A 14,060-nucleotide genomic window follows, 5' to 3' on the forward strand; every position below is an offset into this window, starting at 1 on the left:
TAACACTGGGAGGTAAATAATGATCTCTCAGTGTAGTAGGTTTTATTTTAAATGTTTTATTAAAGCATCATACATACAGAGAAAAGTATACAAACCATAAGTGTGTATCTTACTGAATTATTACAAGTGAACACACAACACACCTATGTAATCACACGCAGGATAAGAAATAGGCATTACCTACACCCAGGAGTCCCCTTCATGCCTCCTTCCAATCACACACTCTTGCTCCTCTGCAAAGGTAACCACTGCTGTGACTTCTAAATCACAGATGAGTTTGAACTATATATAAAAATGGGATCACACAATTCTTTCACAACTGGCTTCTTGTGTTCAACAAAATGTGTATAAGGATCATCTATGTTGTTGTACCTGGCTTTAATTTGTTCATTTCCACTCCTTTATAATATTCCATTGTATGAATATACTGTACTATTCTACAGTTACTGGACATTTGAGCCGTTCCAGTTTACGGAGCTATTACAAATACTAATAATATGAACATTCCTGTAAGTCTTTTTGTACATATGTCCAGGCACTGGCGGTCAGAAGGTACGGTGGGGTGGTTATACGTTTAGGAGTAGAACTGCTGGATCATAAAATATGCATAATATATCCCACTTAGCGGTCAATGCCAGTTTCCCAAAGTAGTTGCATCAATTTATACTCTCACTTCAGTGTTCGAAAAGCTCCTGCTGCTTCACATTTCTTTTTATGTTTATTGGCCATCTGGGTATCTTCTATTCTGCAGTGTCTGTTTTTTGGCCATTTTATATTTTGGATATAAATCTTTGCTATTGCAGCTACATTACCCTATAAGTGTCTTCTGATGATCCAGTGGTTTTCATGGCTTTTTTTTTTTTTTTTTTTTTTTGAGACAGGGTCTCACTCTGTCACCCAGGCTGGAGTGCTCTGGCAGGATCTCGGCTCACTGCAACCACCACCTTCCAGGCATGAGTGATCCTCCCACCTCAGCCTCCCAAGTAGATGGGACCACAGGTGCACACCACCCCACCTGGCTAATGCTTGTATTTTTTTGCAGAGATGGGATATTGTCATGTTGCCCAGGCTGGTCTTGAACTCCTGAGCTCAAGCAATCTTCCTCCCTCTTAATGGCCTTTTAATAATCCAAAGTTTTTCATTTTAATGTAGTTCACTGGATCAATTGTTCCTTTGTGGTTAGGGCTTTTTGTGTCCTATTTAAAATATCTTTCCCTATCTCAAGGTTATGAAGATATTCTCCGATATTATCTTCTAAAAGTGTTATTTTTTTTACCTTGTACATTTAGATAAAAACTCTAGTGAATGGATTTTGTATATGGTATCTGACGTAGTGATCAAATTTCATTTTCTTCCGAAATGGACATCCAATTGACTGAGCAATGTGTGCTGAAAACACCATCTTCTACCTGCTGCTCTGCAGCGCCACCTTGGCCTTACATCAAGTGGCCACATATGCATGGGTTGTTCTGGGGTCTCTTATTTTATTGTGATATCTGTCTGTCCTTGTGCCAATGCCTCACTGTCTTAATTACTATAGGTTTTACAATTAGTCTTGCTGGCCATTAAAGTCTTTCCATCATACTCTTCAAGACAGTGACTTCCGGAATTAAAAAAAATTATTGTGTTTTGACTACATTGTCCTGGGTCTACGAAATCAATGTTGCTTTAAAAAACACGGGGCCGGGTGCGGTGGCTCACGTCTATAATCTCAGCACTTTGGGAGGCGGAGGCGGGCGGATCACGAGCTCAGGAGTTTGAGACCAGCCTGACCAACATAGTGAAGCCCCATCTTTACTAAAAATACAAAAATTAGCCAGGTGTGGGGGCAGATGCCTGTAGTCCCAGCTACTCGGGAGTCTGAGGCAGGGGACTCTCTTGAACCCGGGAGGTAGAGGTTACAGTGAGCCAAGATCGCGCCACTGCGCTCCAGCCTGGGTGACAGGGCGGGACTCCATCTCAAGAAGAAAAAAACAAAAACAAAAACAAAAAACCTGATTAATGGCCAGGCGCGGTGACTCACACCTGTAATCCCAGCACTTTGGGAGGCTGGGGCAAGTGGATCATCTGAGGTCAGGAGCTCGAGACCAGGAGGCCAACATGGTGAAATGCTATCTCTACTTAAAAAACGCTATCTCTACTAAAAATACAAAAATTAGTCGGGTGTGGTGGCAGGCACCTGCAATCCTAGCTACTCGGGAGCCTGAGGCAGAATTGCTTGAACCTGGGAGGCGGGGGTTGCAGTGAGCCGAGACTGTGCCATTGCACTCCAGCCTAGGTGACAGAGCGAGACTCCATCTCAAAAAAATAAATTAATTAAATAAAACATACATATTATCTTTCCTCCTTATAAAATTAATGCATGTTTTTTGTTTTTTAAAAAAAAATCAAAGAGGCTGGGCGCGGTGGCTCAAGCCTGTAATTCCAGCACTTTGGGAGGCTAAGGCAGGCAGATCATGAGGTCAGGAGTTTGAGACCAGCCTGACCAACATGGTGAAACCCTGTCTCTAATAAAAATACAAAAAAATTAGCCAGGTGTGGTGATGCACGCCTGTAATCCCAGCTACTCAGGAGTCTGAGGCAGGAGAATCATTTGAATCCAGGGGGCAGAGGTTGCAGTGAGCCAAGATCGCATCACTGCACTCCAGCCTGGGTGACAGAGTGAGACTCTGTCTCAAAAATAAAATAAAATAAAATCAGATATTGCTGATTTTTCATGTTATATAAATGATTACTTTTGTTATATAATATTTGTATTTCCTTTTTATAGTCTTTGTCTTTGTTCCTACTGTTTATCAGGAATTCTAAATGTACTGAGGAAATTAGCTCTTGTAATATATAAAAATGTATAAACACAATTTCCCACTTTTTCTTCTGATTTTAGAACACTCTTTGAAAACACTTGCCCAGGCCGGGTGCGGTGGCTCAAGCCTGTAATCCCAGCACTTTGGGAGGCCGAGACGGGCGGATCACGAGGTCAGGAGATCGAGACCATCCTGGCTAACACAATGAAACCCCGTCTCCACTAAAAATACAAAAAAATTAGCCGGGCGTGGTGGCAGCGCCTGTAGTCCCAGCTACTCGGGAGGCTGAGGCAGGAGAATGGCGGGAACCCGGGAGGCGGAGCTTGCAGTGAGCCGAGATCGCGCCACTGCACTCCAGCCTGGGCGACAGAGCGAGACTCCGAATAATCTGTCAAAGTTTATTTAAAATATTTTAAAGAGCCGGGCGCGGTGGCTCAAGCCTGTAATCCCAGCACTTTGGGAGGCCGAGGCGGGCGGATCACAAGGTCAGGAGATCGAGACCACAGTGAAACCCCGTCTCTACTAAAAATACAAAAAATTAGCCGGGCGCGGTGGCGGGCGCCTGTAGTCCTAGCTACTCAGGAGGCTGAGGCAGGAGAATGGCAGGAACCCGGGAGGCGGAGCTTGCAGTGAGCCGAGATCGCGCCACTGCACTCCAGCCTGGGCAACAGCGTGAGACTCCGTCTCAAAAAAAAAAAAAAAATATTTTAAAGACTGTTACTAAAATATGCATTAAACCAACGGTGACTGGAAGATGATATAAAAGGTAGATGTATAATTTAATTTCTACTCACGTTTGGTAGAAACTTACCATTTTTTTTCTCTTGTCGAATGATATTATGACATTCTGCATGTAAAAACTGTAAGTGGTCTGCTACCATTCGTTGCTGACATTCATGAATCACTTTAGTATATGAACTTGGATGTAGGTATTTTCGACATCGAATTTCTTCATCTTTTAGTCTACCTAGAACCTACAGAAATATATTCTTACAGTCATGAACACAAAGTTTTACTATGAGGAAAAATCTGTAATATCAGCAAGTAACTCGGCCAAATTTTAATGGCTAAATTAAACATGGCAAAGGTAATAAGGGTTACATAAGCAATTTAAACCCACATTCCATAAATCATTTCAAATTTTTATTTAAGCTACTAGCTGTCATCTACATTCCACCAGTCTTATAAGCAAGAACTAAAGTTAAAGAGTCTGCATTTTGTCTTCATTTACCTACACCATCATCCAATTACATGGACAACATAACATGTAACAGGAAAAGTGGGTACAGATGATTAAAAATCAGAACAGGTGATCTCTGTATGAATAACTATCAAATTAAAAAATAAATTATATTGAGATCAAGTAGATGAATCTAATTATTTTACATTGGTTTCTCTTCTTGTAAATGGAACTGTATGTGCATGATAGTTAACTATCATATTAAAGATTTCATTAAAACTTTTGAAAGTAGGAGCCAGACACGGTGGCTCACACCTGTAATCCCAGCACTTTGGGAGGCCAAGACAGGTGGATCACCTGAGGTCAGGAGTATAAGACCCGCATGGCCAATATGGCGAAACCCCGTCTCTACTAAAAATATAAAAATTAGCTGGGCATGCCTGTAATCCCAGCTCCTCAGGAGGCTGGGGCAGGAGAATCACTTCATCCCGGGAGGCGGGGGTTGCAGTGAGCCGAGATTGCACCACTGCACTTCAGCCTGTGTGACAGAGAGAGATGCTGTCTCAAAAAAATAAAAATAAGGCCAGGTAAGGTGGCTCATGCCTGTAATCCTAGCACTTTGGGAGGCCGAGGCAGGCGGATCACATGAGGTCAGGAGTTTGAGACCAACCTGGTCAACATGGTGAAACCCTGTCTCTACAAAAATACAAAAAATCAGCCAGGCGAGGTGGCAGGTGCCTGTAGTACCCAGCTACTCGGGAGGCTGAGGCAGGAAAACTGCTTGAACCCGGGAGGAGGAGGTTGCAGTGAGCCGACATCGCGCCCCTGCACTCTAGCCTAGGCAATAAGAGCGAGGCTCTGTCTCAAAAAATAAATAAATAAAAATAAAATAAAAATAAAAAATAAAAATGTTGAAAGTAAATATACATTTAGTCATAGTCAAGTGTGTCAATCAAGACTTATTAAAGTTTATCCTACGTAAAGTGCTGAGCTACAAATAACACTGTTTAATATTAACAAAAACTAGCCAATAAGGAAAATAACCAAAGAATTTGACTAATTTCTGTCTCAAGACAAACCAACAATATATACACAGACAAACGCACAGGCTTGGAAACACTCTGTAACATGAAGCTGTGTAATTAGAGTTTCTGAAATTAAGTGTGTCCGGGAAACTACATACACCTGGCACTTTGGAGAGTGCTGCTGAGTTGGCCTGGGCACAAGGAGTGAAAATCATTCCTGGAAAGCATATCAGAAATTTTCAATAAAAATGAGGCTCTAGACAGCAGGGTCCCATAGTCCTGTCTTTCTTATTGTGCGACCCTTTGAAGCCAGGAGTTCAGGGCAAAGTCATAGACTCAGGTTGGGCAAGAAGGGGTCTAGAGCAGCGGTCCCTAATCTTTTAGCCACCAGGGACTGGTTTGGTGGAAGACATTTTTTCCACAGACGGAGTGGGGGTGGCATTGTTGGGGGCAGGTGGCTTCCAGATGAAGTATTCCACCTCAGATCCTCAGGCATTAGATTCTTCTAAAGAGCGCACAACCTAGACCCCTCGCATGCAGAGTTCACAATAGGGTTCACACTCCTGTGAGAATCTATGAGAATCTAATGCTGCTGCTGTGACAGGAGGCGGAGCTCAGGCGGTAGGTAATGCTCACACAGTGGCTGCTCACACAGGGGCTGCTCACTCCCTGCTGTGCGGCCAGGTTCCTAACAGGCCACAGGTCAGTACTGGTCCTCCCCGGTTCCTAACAGGCCACAGGTCAGTACTAGTCCTCAGCCTGGGGGTCGGACACCTCGTCTAGAGGACAAAAGTGTTCACCACATATCACATCAGCTAAGAAAGGCACTTTGGTTAACAATAAATCCTTTAAGGGCTATTTTTATAACAAATAAAAAGGATTAAGCCTATTAGTCATTCAGAGCATACTACAGTGACTTTAACCTGCTTGCTAAAATTAACTTAATGCAACAGGAATTACAGTGGGTCTGAGAGAGGTGGAAGAGGATGAAAGAAGGAAAAAATAAAACTGATAACTTAGGGGAGAGAGGTGCATATCAAGAGAAACGTTGACAAAGTTGGACTGCCCCAGTGCAGGGCTTCAAACAGCTGTAAAACCGCTGGGGGAAAGAAAGGCCAAAGCTAGAGGAAGGCAGCAAGGGAGGCAGGAAGGCTGTACTGACTCATTTCCCAATTAACTAAATGGAGAACAAAGTCCAGGATTTTGCCCTTGAAGCTAATATGGTCCAACATTATTTCCTGAAATGAGCTTTTCTTTTTCTTTCTTTTTTTGTCAGACAGGATCTCGCTCTGTCGCCCAGGCAGGAGGGCAGTGGTACAATCTTGGCTCACTGCAACTTACGCCTCTCGGGCTCAAGTGATCTTCCCACTTCAGCGTCCCAAGAGCTAGGACCAGATGACCACGCCACCATGCGTGGCTAGTTTTTTAACTTTTTGTAGAGATGGGGTTTTGCCACGTTGCCCAGGCTTGTCTTGAACTCCTGGACTCACGTAATCTGCCCGCCTCAGCCTCCCAAAGTGCTGCGATTACAGGTCTGAGCCACCATGCCCGGCCTGAAATAAGCTTTTCTAATAAACACTCTTTTCCAAACATAATTTATTCCAATGCCCCTCTCTCCCTTTTAACACCTTGAGATGTAATTTACATATTATATAATCCACCCATTTAAAGTGTGAAATTCAGTGGTTTTGGTATATTACATTATCAGTGCTTTTAAACTGTGGTAAAAACATAGATAATAAAATTTACATTAGCCATTTTTACATGGGCAATTCAGTGGCATTAAATAACTTTCACTGTGTTGTGCAACTACCCCCATTGTCTGCTTCCAAATATTTTTCATTACCCCATCAGAAACTTTATAACCATTAAGTAACAAATCCCCACATCTTCCTCCCCTGATAACTTCTAATCTACTTTCTGTCCTTTTGAATTTGTCTGTTCTAGATATTTCCTATAAATTGAACCACAGAATATTTGCCCCTTTGTGTCTGGTTTTTTTCACTTAGCATAACATTTTCATGGTTCATTCATGTTGTATCAAGTATCATAATTTCAATCCTTTTTTAAGACTGTGTGGTATTGTGATACACATGTACATTGGTTTTCTTCTGTGGTTCCTGGTTGATAACTCCCTTAGCCCTAGTTAGTCTTTAGTTATAATGTTGAGTGTGTTAGGTCTCAGGAAACAGAATTTCTCTCCTACTCTCCTTTCATCTGCCTCAAGGCAGGACTCTAATCTTGCCCTACCTTTCTGACTGTGGGTCATAAGACCCTCCCCAGAGAAAGCCCCAACCTATAAGCTGGGGGAAAGACTACTGACATCATGAAGCTTCCACAAAAATCAAAGAAGACTCGGTTCCACAGGGACAGAAGCTCCTGCACTTGGGGATGATTTCAGACCTTGCCCTATGTATCTCCTCAAGTGGTTGTTTAATTATATCCTTTAAAATATCCTTCTTAATAAACTAGTAAACACTGAGTGTTTCCCTAAGTTCTGTAAGCTGCTCTAGCAAATTAATGGAACCCAGAGTGTATTGTAGGACCTCAACTTGAAAGCCAGTCAGTCAGTAGTCTGGAGGCCCAGACTTGTGACTGGTGTCTGGGGGTGTGCAGGGCAGTCTTGGAGACTCAGCCCCCAATCTGTGCGATCGGCCACTATCTCAAGCAGATGGTGTTAGAGTTGAACTGGAGGACACCTGGCTGGTGTCTGCTGCTTGGTGTGTGGGAGAAAAGAGCCACAACTTTGTTTACAGAAGCCTTCTGTGCTGATGATCGTTGCTGCGATGTCAGAGCAGAGGAAAAAACATGGTTTGAGAGTTTTTCACTACACGGGATGAATAATATTCCAAAGGACGTACGTGTCACATTTTGCTTATCCTTTCAACTTCTGACAGACATCTGGGCTACTGCCAGCACTTGCCAGTGGCATCTTTTTGAGAGCCAGATAGAGCAAAGTGTATGTATCACAGATAATCTGTGTGCGATTCTTAGGGCTGGATCTAGAGATTTCAACAAGATCTAAGGTGCAATAAGGGCTAAGAGCTTAGAACCACTGATCTAGTATAACCTGAACTTAATTGATGGCGGGAAAGTTCCAGATAATTTGCTCAGGGGACAGAGCTAATTAGTAACAAAAGCAGGAAGAGAGTCAAACAACTAAGACCTTTAGATCTGGGCTTTGTGGACGACAGAACAGTGTATCAGTAAGCACTGATGCTTTGTAACTTGTGGCCTACAGATGTAGGACGACAGCTCATCCACTTACACTACTTGACCTTTCCTGGCTACATAAACTAACACAAATCATCCAAAATAAAATGCTTGAAATACAACACTGCAGATAAAAAAACATGGCTAGAAATTCTAATATCTCTTATATATGGTGATTTAATTTGTATGATCACTTTTTTTTCTTCTACTACTGAGAAAATATAAATGGAATTTAACATATGATAACCAATATGTACTGATTTAGTGATCAATTAAAATTTCTTGGCTGGGTGCAATGGCTCACTTCTATAATCCCAGCACTTTGGGAGGCTGAGGCGGGAAGACTGCTTGAGTTGAGGAGTTCTGAGACCAGCCTGGGCAACATAGCGAGACCCCATCTCTATAACAAATTTTAAAAGTTGCTGGGCGTGGTGGTGTGTGCCTGTAGTCCCAGCTACTTGGTAGGCTGAGACAGGAGGACCACTTGAGTCTGGGAGCCATGAGATCAAGCCACTGTACTCTAGTCTGGGCATCAGAGCAAGACCATGTCTCCAAAAAAAAAAAAAAAACCTCATGTGGGGTTGTCTCTCAGCTTTCCAAGAACTTAACAGACCAAAAGAGTGACTTATCCAAATGTCATTCTAGACATTACTATATTTTCCCTCATATTTTTCCTCTCATTTTAAAGGAAGAAAAAATCCTCAACACAGAGCTTCTGCACTTATCCTATTCTCTAAACAAACCACTAAGCATGAAATCCAGTTTATTATTCTGCCAAGAATGTGCATATATATTAATTTCAAGGACAACCAAACCAGGCAGTCAGGATTTATCAAAAAGTATCAGTTATGACGAAAACTGGAAGGGTACTGTTTTCTCAGGAAAATGTTACAACAAGAGCAATGACTTAACAACGATATTGTATAATAACTGTAACTCAGAGCTAATGATTAAATAAACAATCTTTTTCCACCAAAAAACCCCCAAAAACAAAGAATGATGTTAAATAAAACCAGGCCAGATACAAAAATAGACAAACGTATTTAGTATGTTTTATTTCTTACCTTTTCCATATACTGTGAGCAGTTTGATTCTTGTAATAAATTTGAAGCTTCTTGTTTATAATACTCTCCTGTTTCAGTCAGAAAGGGAGACTCAAAGATTTCCTGATAAAACTGAATAAATCAATTACATCATATTAGAAGAAATTAGAACAAGCAGTTTAAAAAATTAAGTCTGATTATTTATATTTTTAAAGGAGGCTGTTTACCTTTAAGGGGAATTTTTTCTTATACTGTTCAACATGAACAAAGGAGTTAATAACCCCATGGATTACTTTCTGGTTTGGGTCTTCTCCACCACGATCACTAAAACAAGGCATAACACAAAATATTCTTCAGAATATAAATTATCTATGGAAATATACCAAAGTATGCCAAAATATGGCTCCTTATTCCATTGGTCTAATCAAAGTGTAAAGAACTATAAAAAGGTACATGCATGAATCTTAACGATTTTTTTCATATTACAGCTGAGATAATATTCATGATAGTTATTAACCGTAGACATTAGATGTCATTTCGAGAAATAAAAGGAAAACTGATTGTAAAGTTCGAGATACTATGCCAGTACTAAGATAACACTTCTTTAATTTTAACAAAGTAGATACGAGCCCATCAATTCAAAACTTTAATACTGCTGGTTAAGAATGCTTGAATTTCACTCACTACAAACTACAATGTCTTAATCATATTAAGACATGTAGGTGAATGTTAGATTTTCTGATTAAAGGAATATGAAATAGAGCCAGGCACCGTGGCTCACGCCTGTAATCACAACACTTTGGGAGGCCAAGGTGGGAGGATCCCTTGAGTCCTGAGTTTGTGAGCAGTCTGGGCAACACAGCGAGACCTCATTCGGAAAAAAATATTAGCCATGCACGATGGCACGCACCTGTGGACCAGCTACTCTGGAGGCTGAGGTAGGAGGATCCCTTGAGTCCTGAGTTTGAGACTAGCCTGGGCAACATAGGAGACCCCATACAAAAAAAAAAAAAAAAAAAAAAAACAACAACTTAGCCTTGCACAGTGGCACATGCCTGTGGTCCCAGCTACTCTGGAGGCTGAGGTGGGAGGATCGTTTGAGCCCAGGAGGAGTTGAGGCTACAGTGAGCCATGATTGCACCACCGCACTTCAGCCTGGGTGACAGAGTAAGACCCTGTCTCAAAAATTTTTTTAAAAAGAAAAATAAAATAGAAAAAAAAGTTTGTTTAAAGCCATAGTAAAATAATCTAGCTCTAAATTGGGATTTTTTTGACCCTAGTACCAATGCTCAAATCAAATCATTATGTTTTATCTCACTACACGCACTCTTCCAACCTACTTTAAAATAATTTCTTCTTTGCATTAATGTCACAAAGAGAGCAACAGAAAACACATTATTATCATTCCCTAGTAAGAGCTTCTTGCTCTTTATATAGGATGTAAGAATTTTCTATCATTTAAGAAAGGCATCAAGGAAAAGCATCCAGGCAATCACCTTTACATACTAGAGTCCTTCCCTGCCTCTGAGGCCCTCTAGTCCTCTTTGATTCTTTTGATATTCTGGGAAACTTTTTTTGGACATGAATTAACATGGCTACAGTAATTCTGTCATTCATAGAGAATCCTGATATCTTGATATTGCTGATTAGTTCATACAATAAGGTCACACATGTGAGCTCATTTCCTTGGCTTGAGTCACATGTGTGACCTTACATAAGCCCACGTTCAATCTGGTGTAATACTGATCTGAACTGTTTTCTCATGTTCTGCTTGTGGTGGAAGAACAGATACTTTGGAGGACATACTGGCAAAACTCTAAGTATACATACTCTATGACCCCAAGCAAACATCTGCATACGTGCACAACAGAAAAAAGAGTGGTGTTAGTGGAAAAACTGGAAGGAACCTAATATACGCCACTAGGAGAAGAGTTTAATAAAGTGAGGTAGGCCTCACTAGTTTAAGTCTGAGTTCATTCTGGTAAAGTTTAAAAAGCTAACTGGTCAGCCAGGTGCAGTGGCTCACGCCTGTAATCCCAGGACTTTGGGAGGCCGAGGTGGGCAGATCACCTGAGGTCAGGAGTTGGAGACCAGCCTGGCCAACATGGTGAAACCCAGTCTCTACTAAAAATACAAAAATTAGCTGGGCTTGGTGGTGCATGTCTATAATCCCAGCTGCTCAAGAGGCTGAGGCAGGAGAATTGCTGGAACCTGGGAGGAGGAAGTTACAGTGAGCCAAGGTCGTGCCACTGCACTCTAGCCTGGGTGACAGAGCAAGACTCCATCTCAAACAAAACAAAACAAAAAACCCCAAAAAACTGGGTTATTAAAAAGGAAAGAAATAAACATTTATTTTGCTTTTCCTATATGAACTTACCATTGGGTAACTAAACAGCAGGAGAGAAGCAGCATATCTTGATAAAATTTTCCAGGTAATAAAGAAGAACAAAATGATCGATAGCTCTAACAAGCAGTTCTATAATATGCTGACTAAATTACTAACTTCTTTATTTCCTTTAACAGACATTCCCACCTAGAAAACAATTTTAAATATCCAGAATTCTATTCACTATAAAAGAAAGATGTGACTCACATCAGAAACCCTACCTCAACCTCCATATTTGCTTAATTCTCTATGATAGTTGCTCAATTCTGTGAGTGAATACATTAGATTACAATAAAAAATAATTTGGTTAAAGATTTCTAAATGTCTCCCCCTCCAAGGGTTCTGCACCTATTTCAGTCTAATCTAAAAACACGTGTCTCCCAGAAGAAGGAAAGAAAAAAAATAAGAGCAGAATAATGAAAGAGAAAACAACAACATACTAGAGATCATTTAAAATCAAAGTTAGGGCTGCGCACGGTGGCTCACTCCTGTAAACCCAGCACTTTGGGAGGCAGATCATTTGAGGCCAGGAGTTCGAGACCAGCCGGGCCGACCTGGTGAAACCCCATCTCTACTAAAAATACAAAAGTTAGCTGGGCGTGGTGGCGGGCGCCTATAATCCCACTTACTCAGGGGGCTGAAGCAGGAGAATTGCTTGAACCTGGGAGGTGGAGACTGCAGTGAGCTGAGATCACGCCATTGCACTCCACCCCAGGCGACAAGAGTGAAACGCCGTCTCAAAATAAATAAATAAAACAAATATAAAAAATAAAAAATAAAGCCAAAGTTAGTTCTTTAGGGGGAATAAAATCCAACAAAATATATACGCCTCTAATAAAAGTGATCAAAAAAAGAAAATGTGAATACGCAATATTATGAATGAAAGGAAGACATTATTCCAGGTGAAAATGAAAACAATGTCTTCGCCAAATCATCGTGATCAAAGTTATCACCAATGAGAAGTCATGTTGACACCATCTATTCCTTGATATAATCTGATAAGAAGGGTACATTACCTTCTGGTATTTTTCCAAAAATCCATAGTCTCAGTCTAATCATAAGAAAACATCACAAAAAACAAAATTGAGGGACATTCTATAAATATCTGACCACTACTCTTTAACATTTTTATGGTCATATATGAAAGGAAAGGTTTCCACAGAATAGAGACATAATAGCTAAATGTGATTTTGTGATCTGGATTGAACGAGAACATCAGTGCAAAAGCAAATGCAAATAAACTGTAGTTTTAGTTAATAATGATATACCCATTTTCATAAATATACTAACAGTTGTAACATTAGGGGAACCTGGGTATGAATCTAAAATTACTTCAAATAAAGTTTTTAAAAGAGAACACTGTTACACAACAACTTCCCAATGATTTTGCAAAAAAAAAATTCACAACTGATTTAAGAGGAAACACAAGTTTGACTAGTCTTAAGATCTGAAATAACAGAGGCATTGTTAAAAATCTTATACAAACAAATCATCTTACAAAGAAGCCCCAGGCACAGGTGGTTTTTCAGTTTTACTAAACATTTAAGAAGCTGATAATCCCAATTGTATGCAAACTTTTCTACTCAAAAGAAAAAGAGGGAAATACCCAATAGTTCATTCTACAAGGATAAGCTGGATGCCAAACCCAGACAAAGACATTACAAGACAGAAAAATTACAGGCCAGTTCCACTCATGGGCATAGATGCAAACATCCAAATAAAGCATCAGCAAATCAAATTCAACAGTCTATAAAAACTATAATGGACAAGGATCAACCTAGCCTTTATCCTAGTTATACAAGCATAGTTTAATATTAGAAAATCCACAAACAAGCTAGGCACAGTGGCTTATGCCTATAATCCCAGCACTTTGGGAGGCCGAGGGGAGCAGATCACCTGAGGTCAGGAGTTCAAGATCAGCCTGGTAAACATGGCGAAACCACGGCTCTACTAAGAAATACCAAAAATTAGCTAGGCATTGTGGCAGGCGTCTGTAATCCCAGCTACTCAGGAGGCTGAGGCAGGAGAATTGCCTGAACTGGGGAAGCAGAGGTTGCAGTGAGCCAAGATCGTGCCACTGCACTCCAGCCTGGGCGACAGAACGAGACTCTGCCTCCCCACCTCAAAAAAAAAAAACAACCAACACACTTTTTTGTAGTATCAGTGAATATCAAGTACCCTGAAATAAATCTAACAAAAAGCACACAAATCCCTTACAGAAAACTCTATAAAAGTTAACCAGGAGATACTAAAGAAGGCATAATAAACAGAAAAAGATGCTATGTTCATAGAGAAGAAGACTTAATACTGTGAAGACGTATATCAAACTCTCTTCAAACTAACTTATAGATTCAATTCAATATCAATCCCACAGAATTTTTTTTTTTCTTTTGAGACAAGGTCTCTGCT

General features: G+C 40.7%; 1 protein-coding gene across 4 annotated transcripts in view; it reads right to left on the minus strand.

Annotated features, from left to right (window-relative positions):
- CUL2 (cullin 2) overlaps nucleotides 1–14,060 on the minus strand; it is an 85,845-nt gene that overhangs the window by 25,041 nt on the left and 46,744 nt on the right. For all 4 annotated transcript variants that reach the window (XM_015146738.3, XM_077945018.1, XM_015146739.3 and 1 more), the window contains 3 exon segments: nucleotides 9,493–9,589; nucleotides 9,287–9,397; nucleotides 3,616–3,778 (listed from right to left, as the gene is read on the minus strand). In XM_015146738.3, coding sequence (XP_015002224.1) covers nucleotides 3,616–3,778; nucleotides 9,287–9,397; nucleotides 9,493–9,589 — 371 coding nt within the window.

The sequence above is a fragment of the Macaca mulatta genome, chromosome 9 (assembly GCF_049350105.2).
Source record: "Macaca mulatta isolate MMU2019108-1 chromosome 9, T2T-MMU8v2.0, whole genome shotgun sequence".
Taxonomy (NCBI): Eukaryota; Metazoa; Chordata; class Mammalia; order Primates; family Cercopithecidae; genus Macaca; species Macaca mulatta.